Source organism: Penicillium arizonense, assembly GCF_001773325.1.
Source record: "Penicillium arizonense strain CBS 141311 chromosome Unknown PENARI_contig057, whole genome shotgun sequence".
Classification (NCBI taxonomy): domain Eukaryota; kingdom Fungi; phylum Ascomycota; class Eurotiomycetes; order Eurotiales; family Aspergillaceae; genus Penicillium; species Penicillium arizonense.
The window spans coordinates 4,217-18,536 of NW_019173334.1; the positions used below are offsets into that span (position 1 = coordinate 4,217).

The 14,320-nt window shown below is 49.2% G+C and overlaps 6 protein-coding genes across 6 annotated transcripts; 3 read left to right on the forward strand and 3 right to left on the reverse strand.

Annotated features, from left to right (window-relative positions):
• Positions 1-1,300: 1,300 nt before the first annotated feature.
• PENARI_c057G09984 (transposase) lies at positions 1,301-3,681 on the forward strand (the record flags this gene model as incomplete). Its single annotated transcript, XM_022637509.1, has 2 exons — positions 1,301-2,544; positions 2,631-3,681. 2 exons carry the CDS (start codon positions 1,301-1,303, stop codon positions 3,679-3,681), a joined length of 2,295 nt encoding a protein of 764 aa, XP_022482639.1.
• A 998-nt stretch (positions 3,682-4,679) lies between these two features.
• Positions 4,680-5,840, reverse strand: PENARI_c057G04216 (uncharacterized protein; the record flags this gene model as incomplete). Its single annotated transcript, XM_022637505.1, has 1 exon — positions 4,680-5,840. One exon carries the CDS (start codon positions 5,838-5,840, stop codon positions 4,680-4,682), a length of 1,161 nt encoding a protein of 386 aa, XP_022482645.1.
• A 395-nt stretch (positions 5,841-6,235) lies between these two features.
• Positions 6,236-8,746, reverse strand: PENARI_c057G10534 (uncharacterized protein; the record flags this gene model as incomplete). The annotated part of the gene is made up of 9 exons (XM_022637510.1): positions 6,236-6,358; positions 6,415-6,638; positions 6,751-6,814; positions 6,896-7,115; positions 7,230-7,854; positions 7,901-8,165; positions 8,225-8,475; positions 8,541-8,661; positions 8,714-8,746. The coding sequence occupies 9 exons, from the start codon at positions 8,744-8,746 to the stop codon at positions 6,236-6,238; spliced, it is 1,926 nt and encodes a 641-aa protein (XP_022482636.1).
• A 514-nt stretch (positions 8,747-9,260) lies between these two features.
• On the forward strand, positions 9,261-10,241 carry PENARI_c057G04202 (alpha/beta hydrolase; the record flags this gene model as incomplete). Its single annotated transcript, XM_022637504.1, has 2 exons — positions 9,261-9,371; positions 9,441-10,241. The coding sequence occupies 2 exons, from the start codon at positions 9,261-9,263 to the stop codon at positions 10,239-10,241; spliced, it is 912 nt and encodes a 303-aa protein (XP_022482635.1).
• A 920-nt stretch (positions 10,242-11,161) lies between these two features.
• On the reverse strand, positions 11,162-11,545 carry PENARI_c057G03909 (uncharacterized protein; the record flags this gene model as incomplete). The annotated part of the gene is made up of 1 exon (XM_022637503.1): positions 11,162-11,545. The coding sequence occupies one exon, from the start codon at positions 11,543-11,545 to the stop codon at positions 11,162-11,164; it is 384 nt and encodes a 127-aa protein (XP_022482644.1).
• A 635-nt stretch (positions 11,546-12,180) lies between these two features.
• PENARI_c057G08597 (MBL fold metallo-hydrolase) lies at positions 12,181-13,023 on the forward strand (the record flags this gene model as incomplete). The annotated part of the gene is made up of 1 exon (XM_022637508.1): positions 12,181-13,023. One exon carries the CDS (start codon positions 12,181-12,183, stop codon positions 13,021-13,023), a length of 843 nt encoding a protein of 280 aa, XP_022482642.1.
• Positions 13,024-14,320: the final 1,297 nt, after the last annotated feature.

Sequence of the window (14,320 nt, forward strand, 5' to 3'; positions counted from 1 at the left end):
GGGATGTAGCCAGGGGCGATTGATACGGTCCGGGGGGAGCATGGGGAGTGATGGGCCAGGCATAGTGGTCCGTCCTCCGTACTGTACGTGATATATCGACTTGGAAGCGACCAAGTCCGCAAAAAGTCACCCAGGATCCGGCCCGGGTGGCCCACTTTGTATGGGAAAACTGCGTGGCACGGACCACGCCCATAGTAGGAATCTGCCCATTTGACAAAACTGGCACCGTTTACTGTTGCCTGAATTTCTATCCCCCAACCGGGGTCGGTGAGTCTGTGTAGAGGCGAACCGGGCCCGATGGTCCGGGGCTGGCGAATTGGGAGACCTGTCCCGGCGGATGCGGTGCGTTGCGTTGAGGGTTTTGGGAGCGGTAAGGACTCACGGGTCGGGCCATGTGGGGGTGGCCTGGCTGGGTGAGACCTTGCTTACCCCCCGTGATCCTCGAGCAGCCCCCATCCGCCGGCAGGGCCCCAGTCCCCTAGCTCCGAACCAAAGGCCTCCGGGGGCGCGTCACGGCCCAGATGGGGGGCCGGGGCGAGGCCACCGGGGGGAGGTAGCCAGTTGGCGGGGCCGGGGGAGTTGGCGAGATGCCGGGGGCGGGCGGTCGGGGTGGGTTAAGAGGCGGGCAGCGCGGGGGGCAGGCGTTGGGCGTCGCGCCGCCCGCGGGGGCGGCAATGTCGTCCCGGGGAGGAAGTACACGGGGCGCACGGGGGACGGAGAGGCGTCCACGTGATCTCATGCTGGGGTTAGTCAGGACCCGCCAGTTTGCTGGTAGACATAGGCATGTGCCGCCGGGCTGGGGGGTAACGGGGGGCGACGGGGGAGCATGGGGGAAGGTCGTCGATGGTTGGGGGGACACTTTATGGCTGGGGGGAGAAACGGGAGGTTTCGTATAGTGTGGGGGGGTATATGGATATATATTGGGGGACAAACACTACACTCAGAGTAATGGGGGTGCTTCACGGATGGCTTCCCCACCATCGACCTTGGATAGATATATATATAGGGGATTGATACAGACACCACCCTTTGGATGCTAACACCACCCCCTGCCTGAAAAGCCAGGCATCAACTGACCGCTTTTCTCACCGCTTCATCCTCGAACTTTTATTTATTGCTACCACTACCCTGCATGTATATCACACCTTAGGTACCTCCAATTACTATGTAAATTGCTAGTAAAAATAAGTCACTCTCGTACCACTGTAGTACCCAAGAAGAAATCCAAAATAATTGTTGTTTACACCTTCAAACCTCCCATGTTTCCACCCATTTCTCTCGCATTTTATTGCTTTTTACAATGGCTTCCTCACAGCCTAATTCGCCGTCTGATTCTGAGCCTGAAGCTATTCCCGAGTCCCCGCCGACGATACCAAGCCTCCAAAACACCGTGCCAAGCCTCCATGACGCGATGCCAAGCCTCCATATCCTCCCGCTACCTCCTCTCGAGCAATACGATACGCCAGAGCAAGGAATCACCGCGATCAATGCCTTCGCCCGCGAGCATGGCTATGCAGTCTCAATACTACGCTCAATAGCTAAGAAAGGCGTCAAAAAGATAGTGAAGCTATGCTGTGACCGGGGTCGTACTCTACGAGCGCGGCCTAATGATGGCCCTGAGCGAAAGCGGCAGACTACCTCCATAGCTATTGACTGCCCATTTTTACTCCGGCTTCGGCTTCAAGAGGACGGTCGTTGGAAGCTTACGGTCGACAAGCAAGAGCATAACCATGAGCCTTCGCCTCCATCTACCCATGTCGCTCAACGGAAGCAGGAGCTATCTACAAAGGCGCCGGTGATTCAAAAGCAGCTCCAACAGGGCCTTTCTACACGTCATATCCTCACTAGCATTCGAAAGGAGGATGAGGAGTCATGTCTTACAGCCCGAGACGTCTATAACCTTCGGAGGAAGCTTCATGTTGAATTCCTTGCTGGCCGTACGCCGCTTCAAGCTCTCTTGATAGAGCTTCCGCGCGATGGCGAATGGATCTTCAAGCATGAGGTAGATGATGAGAATCACGTCACTGCCTTATTTTGTATGCATAAGTCGAGTATTGCGATGCTTAGGACTAATTCATGGGTTATTTCAATGGATTCTACATACAAAACTAATAGATACGGCCTTCCCTTACTCGATATTATTGGCTTTGCTGCTACTGGATCAAGCTTTTACGTCGGCTTCGCCTTCATGAAGGATGAGAAGCAGGATAGCTATGAAGTGATACTCAGCTGTCTTGCTGAAGCATTCGAATCTCTTACCCTTGAGCCACCCCGGACGATCCTTACCGATAAGGAAGAAGCGCTAATGAATGCCATTAAGGTGGTCTTCCCTTCCACAAAGCATATGATCTGTCTATGGCATATCAACATGAATATCTTGAAGAAAGCGCGTCCGCTACTCGCTGAGCAGCTCGCAAAAGCTCGGCAAGAGACTGACGCTGTAGCAAATGCTTCCTCAGCTTCCTCGCAGCGTCGGACGAAGGCAGAGAGAGACCGAGAGCTTCGAGAAATGGTCGATAAAGCGTGGAAGATGATGCTAAAGCGGTGGATTCGTGTCGTCTACGCTATCACTACGGAAGAGAGACAGGAGAGATGGAAACAGCTTCAAGAATACTCGAGTATCTACAAAGTGAATGGCTAGACGACTGCCCCGAGTATTTCCTTCATGAATACACCTCCGAATACCTTCATCTTAACGAGATTTCGACCTCTCGGACCGAGGGAGCTCACTGGCTGCTTAAGCAGGATCTTCAAGTCTCGACTAATGATCTACTGGTTGTTCTCCGCACCTTTGAGAATGCTGTAAAGCTTCAATTCAAGAAGGTCACCGATACGATCGAGAATGATAAGATTAGGAGGTCTACCGATACTCGCTGGAAGCAGCTATTTAGGCTAGTTGTTGGACGAATTTCGGCCAAGGTGATAGAGCATACAATAGACGTCTACAACCGCTATCGACCAGCAAGCGATGAGAAGCCGCCGATTCCTCCACTTTGCCGCTGTAATTCGAAGAATACGGCAGGGTTCCCATGCATTCATCTCATCATACAGTACGAAGAAGAGGAGAAGAGCTTTGAGCCTGAGTTATTTCATCAACACTGGCATTTGTACAGTGTATTTGCACCTCCTATTAACCCGCTACTCCTACTCCAGGATCCTCTCCAAGTGCGCCGGCGAGGGCGCCCCCGAGGCGCTAGGAACTTCATCAGCGGCGGCGAAAGCACCCAAGCAAGCACCCAAGACACCTCCACCCAGCGAGACCCCTCCGGCTTCGAGCTCATGCTATCTCAGGAAGGTGGACGGGGCCGAGGACGTGGCAGAGGACGTGGCAGAGGACGTGGCAGAGGACGTGAAGGGACACAACAGGCATCACAGGGAGAGAACGGAGTGGGAATAGCTTCATCTACGGTCCAGGAAGCTCAACAAGCTTCTCAGGAAGGTGGACGGGGCCGTGGACGCGGCCGAGGACGTGGCAGAGGACGTGGCAGAGGACGTGGAGGGACACAACAGGCATCACAGGGAGACAATGGGGTGGGAATAGCTTCATGTGCGGCCCAGGAAGCTCGTACGGCATCGCCAGCGAGCAATCCTGCTTCGCCGAGCATGGGGATAGCTTCATGTACGGCCCAGCGCGAGGATTCCTGGCCCGACCGCCTCAGGAAGCGTCGGGGAGCTCCATAAATGGCTGATACAATGCAAATTACTCAATTCCTTCACAATTCTCATGCAATTTATCAAGAAATTTGACCCAGAATAGCATGATTCCTTCATTTCTGCAGAGTTTTCGAAAACAGCATCTATTTCCTATTCGGGACTAGCGCTATTCATTTTGCATTTTTGGATGGTCGATGGTAGAGTACGAAGGTGACTTAATTTTGCTAGGGGGCTACATAGTAAATGGAAGTACCATCGATTCGAGGTCGAATCGATGGTGCTGGCAGGAAATACTGCCGGCAGAAAAAGTTGATGCCTGGCTTTTCAGGCAGGGGGTGGTGTTAGCATCCAAAGGGTGGTGTCTGTATCAATCCCCTATATATATGGATTGATAATTCAACACCCCTTTGGATAACGTAATTCACATGCGAGCTGCGCACACAAGCGAGCTGCGCACCCCCACCCAACCTATTAATGTTAAATGCATTTATCTTAACCAAAACGCCATTAAATTCAATTAGCTAAACTCGAGGTCTATTAGGACATGCATTTCTTTTATGACCCTCATTTCCACATGCTCCACACTTCGGTAAGGCCCTCGTACGTGGCTGTAAAGGTGCCGGAGGCGGTCTTGCCTCACGGGACACTTGTGCTAAATTTGCCTGCTCTGGCTGCATTGCTAAGGTAGAGGCCTCTAAAACTGAGAGGCCTCCTTCGGAAGCTATTTGCCTTTTAGACCGACTCCTTTTTCGCTTCTTCGTCTCGTTTTCAGCGCGTCATTCGCTTACTTCTTTCTCGAGCAAAGCTGCCGATTGCATCGTAATTTGGCAGGCCTTTAAAACCTGATTTATCGCGGAGTTAAGCGGGCTCGGTGGGCTTTTTGAGCGCTGTTTTAGCAAAGCTTTAATTGAGGAAGCTTGTTTTTGTAATTGGACGTAGTTCGACGGCGTTTTTGGCTCCCACTCGCTTCCTCGGCTCGAGGGGGGTGTCGGGGTTCGAAGGCGAATATCGAGCTTCGAGATCACTCAATCGGGATTATAAGGCATTAAACCGGCGGCGGCGAAGCTATTCTTAATAGTCTCCGATTTAAATGCCTCAATTCGCGCGGACGGGTAGGCTTCGAGGAAGTCTAGCTTATCAATGTGGTTGATTCTAGCCCGCATTTTTGACTCGATAAGCCGACTATACGCGCGCTTTAACACCGCAAAACAGCTAATATCAAGAGGCTGTAAAAGATGAGACGAGTGCGGAGGCATACAAATTGCGATAATATCGTTCTTTTCGCAAATTCGATCGAACTCCGCGGTTAAATGACTTCCGTGGCCGTCGAGTATTAAAAGTCTATACTTCCCCTTCGTACGCGAAGAATTAGACGGAATAAAGAGCTTTTCGAGCCACCGAAGGCCAATTTCATCGGAAGTCCATCCATTCGGACTAACCTCGAAGCGCCAATCCTCCGGGCGGCCATCGAACCAAGATTCGATATAGACTTTGCCCTTAAAAATCACGCACGGAGGAAGCGCCCACCCTGAAGCATTTATACACTCAATTGTAGTCACCCACGCGCGATTTCCGGGCTGCAAAAGTACTCGCCGACCGTAGTATTCAGCCCTCGTTACGATCTTCGCGGTCGCAATTAAGCCCATTGCGAATCCAGTCTCGTCGAAGTTATAGATATCGTCGGGGTCGATGCCGTATTGAAGTATCGTTTTTTGGACGAGATTAAACCATTCGTAAATGATTTTTGGGTCTTCACATTTAGCGCGCTGATAATCATATCGCCTCGAAAAGCGACTCGATAGCTCCGGATGCCTTTTCACGAAATTTGCAACCCAATTTTGACCGACCGAAGTAGTCGGGGTAGATCCACGCGCCGCGAGTAGTAAATTCGCCATTCTTCGTACAATAGAAGGCCGAGGGGGTGCTCCGCGAGAGTCCATAGAGAGAATCCATTTTTTAAGAGATTCCTCCTCAATTTCAGTCAATTTATGACCGTTTGCGCGAGTTTCAGCGCGATTCGTAGAACCCTTAAGGCGCGTACGGAGTGTCGATTCAGGCACATCAAATACACGCGCTGCTGCACGAACAGCGCCAATTTCTTGCTTCTGAATAGCCTGTATAGCTAATAAGATCCTACCCTCCTGCTCTACTAAATTTCGAGAGGATTTAGTACGAATTGGTGGCATGGTGGGTGGTTGAATAGAGAGAGTCTAATTAATTGACGCGTTTTGGGTGGGGGTGCGCAGTTCGCTTGTGTGCGCAGCTCGCATGTGAATTACGTTAATGCAACACCTCCCTGCCTGAATCCTCAGGCCAAACTTTTTTTCTGCCGGACATATTTCTGCCACCACCGTAAACTTGAGGTACTTACATTTACTATGCAGCCCCCTAATTAAATGAAGTCACTTTCGTACTCTACCACCCACCATGCCAACTGCACGACGCTAGTCCTAAATAGGAAATAGATGCTGTTTTCAAAAACTCTGCAGAAATGAAGGAATCCAGTTATTCTGGGTTAAATTTCTTGAAGAATCGCATGAGAATTGTGAAGAAATTGAGTAATTTGTATTGGATCAGCCATTTATGGAGCTCCCTGACGCTTCCTGAGGCGGTCGGGCCAGGAATCCTCGCGCTGGGCCGTATATGAAGCTATTCCTATGCTCGGCGAAGCAGGATTGCTCGCTGGCGATGCCGTATGAGCTTCCTGGACCGTACATGAAGCTATTCCCACCCCCTGCGATGCGTGTTGTGTCCCTCCACGTCCTCTGCCACATCCTCGGCCACGTCCACGGCCACGGCCACCTTCCTGAGATAGCATGAGCTCGAAGCCGGAGGGGTCTCGCTGGGTGGAGGTGTCTTGGGTGCTTGCTTGGGTGCTTTCGCCGCCGCCGATGAAGTTCCTAGCGCCTCGGGGGCGCCCTCGCCGGCGCACTTGGAGAGGATCCTGGAGTAGGAGTAGCGGGTTAATAGGAGGCGCAAATACACTGTATAAATGCCAGTGTTGATGAAATAAGTTAGGCTCAAAGCTCTTCTCCTCTTCTTCGTACTGCATGATGAGATGGATGCATGGAAACCCTGCCGTATTCCTCGAATTACAGCGGCAAATTGGAAGGACCGGCGGCTTATCCTCTGCTTCTGGTAGGTAGCGGTTGTAGACGTCCTTTGTAAGCTCGATTGCTTTCAATGAAACCCGTCTATCTACCAATTTGAATAGACGCCAGAGGTTAGTAGACCTTCTTACCTTCTCATTCTCGATTTTAGCGGTGATCTTATTGAATTGAAGCTTCACGGCATTCTCAAAGGTGCGGAGAACAACTAGTAGATCGTTGGTTGAGACTTGAAGGTCCTGCTTAAGCAGCCAGTGAGCTCCCTCGGTCCGGGATGTCGAGATTTCATTGAGATGAAGGTATTCGGCGGTGTATTCATGGAGGAAGCACTCTGGGCAGTCATCTAGCCATTCGCTTTGTAGGTATTCGAGTAAAGGCTGCAAAATCGGCTCTGTGTAGCATTCTTGAAGCTGTCTCCATCTCTCCTATCTCTCTTCTGTAGTTATAGCGTAGACGACACGAATCCACCGCTTTAGCATCATCTTCCACGCTTTATCGACTATTTCTCGAAGCTCTCGGTCTCTCTCTGCCTTCGTCCGACGCTGCGAGGAAGCTGAGGAAGCCGAGGAAGCATTTGCTAAAGCTTCAGTCTCTTGCCGAGCTTTTGCGAGCTGCTCAGCGAGTAGCGGACGCGCTTTCTTCAAGATATTCATGTTGATATGCCATAGACAGATCATATGCTTTGTAGAAGGAAAGACCACCTTAATAGCATTCATTAGCGCTTGCTCTTTGTCAGTGAGGATCGTCCGGGGTGGCTCAAGGCCAAGAGCTTCGTATGCCTTAGCTAGACAATTCAAAATAACTTCATAGTTATCATCCTTCTCGTCTCTTACGAAGGCGAAGCCGACGTAAAAGGTTGAGCCCGTAGCAGTGAAGCCGACAATATCGAGCATTGGAAGGCCATACCGGTTAGTTTTGTATGTATAGTCCATTGAAATGACCCATGAATTCGTCTTTAGCAAGGCAATGCTCGTTTTATGAATACAAAAGAGGGCTGTGACATGATTCTCATCGTCAACCTCATACTTGAAGATCCATTCGCCATCCTTTGGAAGCTCGATTAAGAGCGCTTGAAGGCTTGCACCAACGGCGTCTGGACAGTACCTGAATAAATTGACCTTGACGAAACATCCACGTACCGAAGAATGTATTCATAGCAAATGCTGTGTTAAGCGGAGCGTCTGCACAATCAGTGAAGGACCGATACTTGTCCTCATATTTGCTAGGGACCCGGGCAGGATGAGTAGTGATTGGAGCCAGAGCTGCCACATCGCGAATGTCAGCCTTTCGACCCAGTGCGACAAGCTTATTCGCCAAAGCAAGTGCAAGATGACCTCCAGCGCTCTGTCCAACCGCATAATATCTAGGTTGGTCACCATTCAACATAGACGCATTGTTCCATGCCTTTTAAGGTTAGTATCCCAAGACTTAAATGTAGATTGAATACCCTAGATAGGACTTACCCAGGTCCAACCCTCCAGCACATCCTGAAGCTGCACTGGGCTTTTATGCTCAGGTGCCTGTCGATATTCTAGTGAGACGATAATGCAAGGAACATGTTCAGATAATAATTGGCAGATACCGTCTTCGGTCTCCACGTCACCACAACACCACCCACCACCATGAAAGTAAATACCAACAGGCAATGGGCGTTCATCACTAGTAGGAGGGGTATAAACCCTAGCTGCAAGATATTCCGTGATTGCGATATCCTCTAAAGGAAGTTAGTATTTTTGAAACGGAAGTAAAACCGGCGCACTTTACTTGTCGGGCACATACCAATTTTGAGATTAAGGGACCTTTTGTGAGAAGCATTTATCTGGTTTGAGAGAGCTTTGTATTGTTCCCTCATAGCCAGTGCACCCGAAAATTGTGGCCTTTGGCCGAGAGCTTGCTCGATCTGCTCAATAATTAGACTAGCCTCAAAATATGAAAGTATGAATTGGATATACCTCGACCCATGAATGCGACAAAGCTAATTCCATCTTTGAGCTTGTTAAGCGAGCCTTGTATGATGGTGTCAAATATTATTGATTGTGGGCAATCCTTTCCTTTAAAACCATGAGGCGCAATGGTCCCAAGCCAAGTAGAAAATTTTGAACGTATTATCCCTAAGGCCGAGGCTCGTGCACTATACTGATATGTAATCGTCATAGATCCGAGCATATACTGTCATCTCAAAGCCTCGGTACATGTCAAAATGAGGTGGATATCGATGAGTAATCAACATCGAATCGAAGATCCACTTTCGGGGAAAGCAAAACATAATCGATCAACTCAAATTATGCGTAGGAAACTTCGGGCCGCAAGTTTCCGGCCTCATACTTTAATAGAACGTGGTAGTAAATATACCGGAAATCAGGGTTTTCCTTTCTATATTCCGTCCCTTCCTCTTGGTTATTTTCAGTTAAGGGCGCGGATCCCCAAATTTCAAACTACAGAAAAGAATAAGCCATAACAAGGTTTCTTTCCTGTCCCTGAGGATAACGGGACGCAAAAATGGCCCTTGCTCGCTTAGAGATTCAGTTCAACGCTCGCGATGGGACCACGCTTCGGGGCTGGTTTTATCCTCAAGACAACAAGTCTCCATGCGTGATCATGACACACGGGGTAGGTGTTTCCGCCGCTCTATCCATTACTGGGGAAGAACAATTGCTGAAAACATTTAAATATCACTAGTTGGGTGGTGTTCGCCATTTGTGGCTTCCAGCTTTTGCTGATCGCTTCCATGATGCTGGCTACAATGTACTACTCTATGACAATCGGAACTGGGGTGACAGTGATGGACTGCCGCGCCAAGAATCCAACCCGCCACTTCAGCAAGCCGACTACTATGACGCGTTCAATTTTGCCTCTACGTTTTCTAACGTGGATGCTTCACGCATTGTGTATTGGGGGACGAGCTTTTCAGGTGGAAATGTCTTGCACGCCGCTGCTGTGGACAAGCGCATCAAGGCAGCCATCGTGCAGTGTCCCGCTGTTTCTGGGGAGACCCGATCTTTATCGTTCAAGGACCGGATCCCAAGCCTTTTGAATAATCGCATTTATCCCGCTGGTACCCAGCCGGAGAGAATTCCTCTCATTGCAGATGGAATGGAGGCTGCTCAAATAGGGGCACCAAACGTTATGTTCCCCGGCGTTCACGCCTATAGACATGTGCGGGAGTCATACGACTGCGGAGCGGTATGGGAGAATTCCCTTACTACTCAGACGCAGGTGAATATGCTTCTTTTTGAAGGGCAGGCTATGATCCACCGTATCTCGCCGACTCCACTCCTGATGGTTATTCCGGGAAATGACGTACTTGTCACTACATCATCACAATTGGCCGCTTATGGCAAAGCAAGGGAACCCAAGCAGATGCTTTACCTTGATGGAGCGGGCCATTTTGATATCTATACGGGAGAGTGGTTCGAAAGGAACATTACAACACAACTTGAGTTCTTGAAGAGGCACGTCGGCCAACCCGAGAATGTTTGATAAATGCACGTGTTACACAGTATTAGTTAATGTATTTATCTTCTCTGCATGTTTGGCGGCTTGCTCTATTTGCTGGCTACTTCCCACCTTGATGCGGTACAAGCAGATGAACCCTGACCTCTCGTTAGGATAGAAAATGTGCTGCAGATGAGGCTCTAGGCCAGGTTTTCGTCTTTTTATACAGCTTGAATTATGATGGTCTACTGTGGACTGGTGATGAAGATCAATGAGAAGTCTAGGTTTAGGTAGGGTGGCGGATGTAGGTTTTCAGAGTCGACTGCAGTAAAGTCTAAGCGGGACATTGGTGGACTGAGGCATAGTTAGATTTTGGCTTTCGGTAGGGGAAGTGGTCGTCGGTGTCAATTGGAAAGGCCGAGGATAGTAAGGGGATTGGTTGCTGTGATTCTGATTCGAGTCTAAAAGGGAGCCATTCAACAGAGGTGTTGACGTTGATGATGAGGTATTCCACTAGTCTAGGACGTAAGGGTTTTGAGTTGGTTCAAGTGATCTCAACCGCCTTCTGCTGAGCTGATTTAGACGGGTTACATAGGAGATATTCCGTGTCGAGTAACATAGAAACTAAATACTCAATATGCTCGAAAAATGCCATAACTTTCAATATGGACAAAATACTCTAGAAGTATGTACAGATAAATGCATGAGCATGAGAATTGGGCCAAGTCCCTTGCCATCAAAGAGCTTGCTTCTAGAGGCATTACAATGCCTTCTGTCTGGTGATCACCCACCAACAGGTTATTTGCTACCTCATGATTCTCTCTCGGTATTGACTGGGCTGAATACAATGACGTTCTTGGGGAAAGGAGGCTGAAGCGGGTAGGTGTCCCAATACAGCCAAACCTGCTGGTACTGTAGACCTTCAGGAGTCTCTTCGGGGGCAGTGCTGGGTCCTATTTCGCAAGTCATGGACAAGGGAAGGCTAATAGTTGGCGAGCCATTGATATCGGAACCGGGAGCCAGATGTTTCGAGTGACCCGGGCAATGAGATGAATGGTGCCGTCATCTTTTTCGAGTTCCCAGACTGCATGAAAATCGTGTTCCAGACGAGCAAACTCACCGAATAACTTAATGATCCATGGCCAGATCTCCGTACCATGGTAGTCGACGCCGTTTTGGTTATGAAAAATCGCATGTTCGGCATAAAACTGGTGTTTTCTATGAGCGGTTAGGTCGAATTCTTTGATGGCAGATGCATATGCGCCGTAGAACCGTTGGGCTGGAGTTTGTGGCCCCTTCGCAGCCCAGTCGGCACCAGTGAGGAAAGATATGACACGAGGGGGAGGCATGACTGACGACTTTGAATCAAGCAGAGATAAGAAGCTACTTGTCTTTCACAAGACTCACCAGAGGCAGTGAAGTGTCCTCTTATATTCCCCCCTCCCCAATGAAGAGCTTCCCGAAACTTACAGGTCAATCTTTTTTCGGCAAATCGGCATCATTCAAGCACTAGCTTGGATACATTGTTTGTTGCAATTGGAAACTCGTATTCTAACACGTCATTTAATTCATCATTGATACTGGTATTCCGAGGCTTCATGATGCATGATTATTGAGCATGCAACAGTGGGCTCGGTTTTCCTCGGCATCCAAGGATACCCTCTCATTATTACTACGGCGAAACTCTGGTTGCCGCATTTTCCGATGTGGAGCAGCACTGGCAAATCATGTGGTGTCGCCATGGAGCAAGCGAGATCGGATGTGTTTATTTTATCGCATTTGGCCCGAGGTATAAGTCTCTCGTCTGAGACTCAATTGGACATACATTGCAGCGGACTTTTGCAATGAATCACCTCATCAAAATGTCACCAAAATGTCATCAGTAACATTTTCGTCACATGCTTTCTTCTATTTTAAGTCCGACTCGCACGGCTGAACGTAGACATTCTTTCGATTAACTTCCGAGTCCAACATTCCAGTCAGAATGCCGCTCAATTTCCAGGTCTTTTTCAGCAGACGCGACAGCGCAACCCGAACTGGTCCCGCGGGACATGATCATCTCAAATGGGTTCCCACAAGCTCTACTCTCATTTATGGAGAGAAGAAGGCGGTTCTAGTTGATTCTCAGTTGACTCTCGAAGCGTCCCAGGAGTTGGCGGACTGGGTCGTGGCTAGCGGGAAAGACTTGGTCGCCATCTTTGTCACCCATTCACACGGTGACCACTTCTTTGGAAGCTCCACTATCCTCAAACGGTTCCCCGAAGCCAAAGTGATCGCTACACCGGAAGTGGTTTCTCGAATGACATACGAAACATCCCCGGAAAGGATGGCAAGCTTGTGGGACAAGCTGTTTCCTGGGCTACTCCCGAAGAAATTTGTTGGAGCCGAGCCTCTAAGTGGTGATGAGTTTGAGCTAGAAGGGGAGAAATTGCAGATTGTGAAACTGGGACACACGGATACGGATGAAAGCAATGCATTGTGGGTTCCATCAATTGGACTAGTGGTGGCAGGGGACTGTGTATACGCCAACACCCATCCGTATCTGGGTGAGTCGGGAACAGAAGAGGCTCGTATTGAGTGGATAAGAGCGTTGAATAAGCTGGCAGCTTTGAAGCCTAAAGCAGTGATCGGAGGTCACAGCGACCCCAGCAAGCCGTTTGATCCCGAGACCATACAGGAGACCAAGTTGTACTTGGAAAACTTCAACCGAACTGCAGCAAAATATACCAAAGCTGAAGACATTTACTCGCAAATGCTGGAGCTGTATCCGGAACGACTCAATCCTGGATCTGCCTGGGCTGGAGCACTTCTCGCCAAACGAGAATGAAACAAAGAAAAAGCACTTGATACGTCGTGCTTCCTACTCGTCTGAATCTTGGGGCTCAAACAAGCGTCTGCTGGCTTTTCTATTGCTTAGCGTCCAGGGCGATCACCCAGAGTGAGAGAAGGGGAGGGAGTAAGGGACGCGTCTTTGCATAGTGTAACTTCCATTAAGTCATTCCAAAATACAGTTGTTGTTGTTGATTCATACGTTGGCCCCTTGAGGCGATATGCAGCGTGGTACTATCTCGGTTCTCTGTATGCATTCATTCATTGTAAACCATCACTTTCCAGGTGAAATAGTGTCACTAGAGCCGCCTCAACTCAGGGTGATCTGCCCATGCAAGGGAATCTTTTCCTCCATCGCCCCTCGCACTTCTGCAGTGCACACACATCACGACCAAGCCGTCTGCCTCACGCCATGGTCACTCAGACTACGTCGCTTGGCATACAGCGAGCGACAATTTCGGCACCAGCTCGCCAGATACACCCTCTACCACCGAAGTTACCGGCTCCGTATCCCGCTCGAAAGGGGCCAATTACACTGAAATCACTGCCGAAGCCACCAGGTCATACCTTAAGCGCAAACCAAGAACCGACAAACGCCGCACTTCCGTCACCACCGCCAATTCCCTTTGCAAACGCATCCTAAGAAGGCAATGGACCGTAGAATCTTGGCGGTTCATCATCAGGTCACTCCTGAAAAGCGACCATCTCCTCGGCAAGGGGATGCATATACTATCACGATCTTCCTAGTCTCAATTCAAGGCATACTAAATGTACGAAATTCATTCCGTGCGTAGGGAACATAGATTTGTACATGGTGCTTCGGATAAAGTATTGAATATTCTTCACACGAATCCCTCGAAGTCAGTGTACTGTCTTAGTTATTATTTTGCCGTACTTTGACCTCTGCTTTCTTTTTACCTCTTTCTTGCTGACTTTCAAGTCCCTTGAGTTATAGTAATCAAAAATTAGGTTAGTTTTTATGAAGTAGATCAAAGTAGTTTTTTTACTATAGAAATGACAGTAAAGGGGCGATGGCCTTTGAGCATATCTCAGAAAAATCCCCATGCGGGCGATATACACCGGTGTATTTTGGCTTTGATGTAACGGCCTGGTAGGTGGCAAGTCAATGGAGGATAGGCGCATTTTAGTGGTGGCGGCTCAGGCTTGTAATATGATCAAAATCGATATAGTTGAGGACCAGGATGACACCCTCCTGCTGTATTGATGAGGTGATCCATTGGTGAAAGATGCTGCATTTGAGCCTCGGCGAATCAAATGTCTGGTAGAAACGTGAT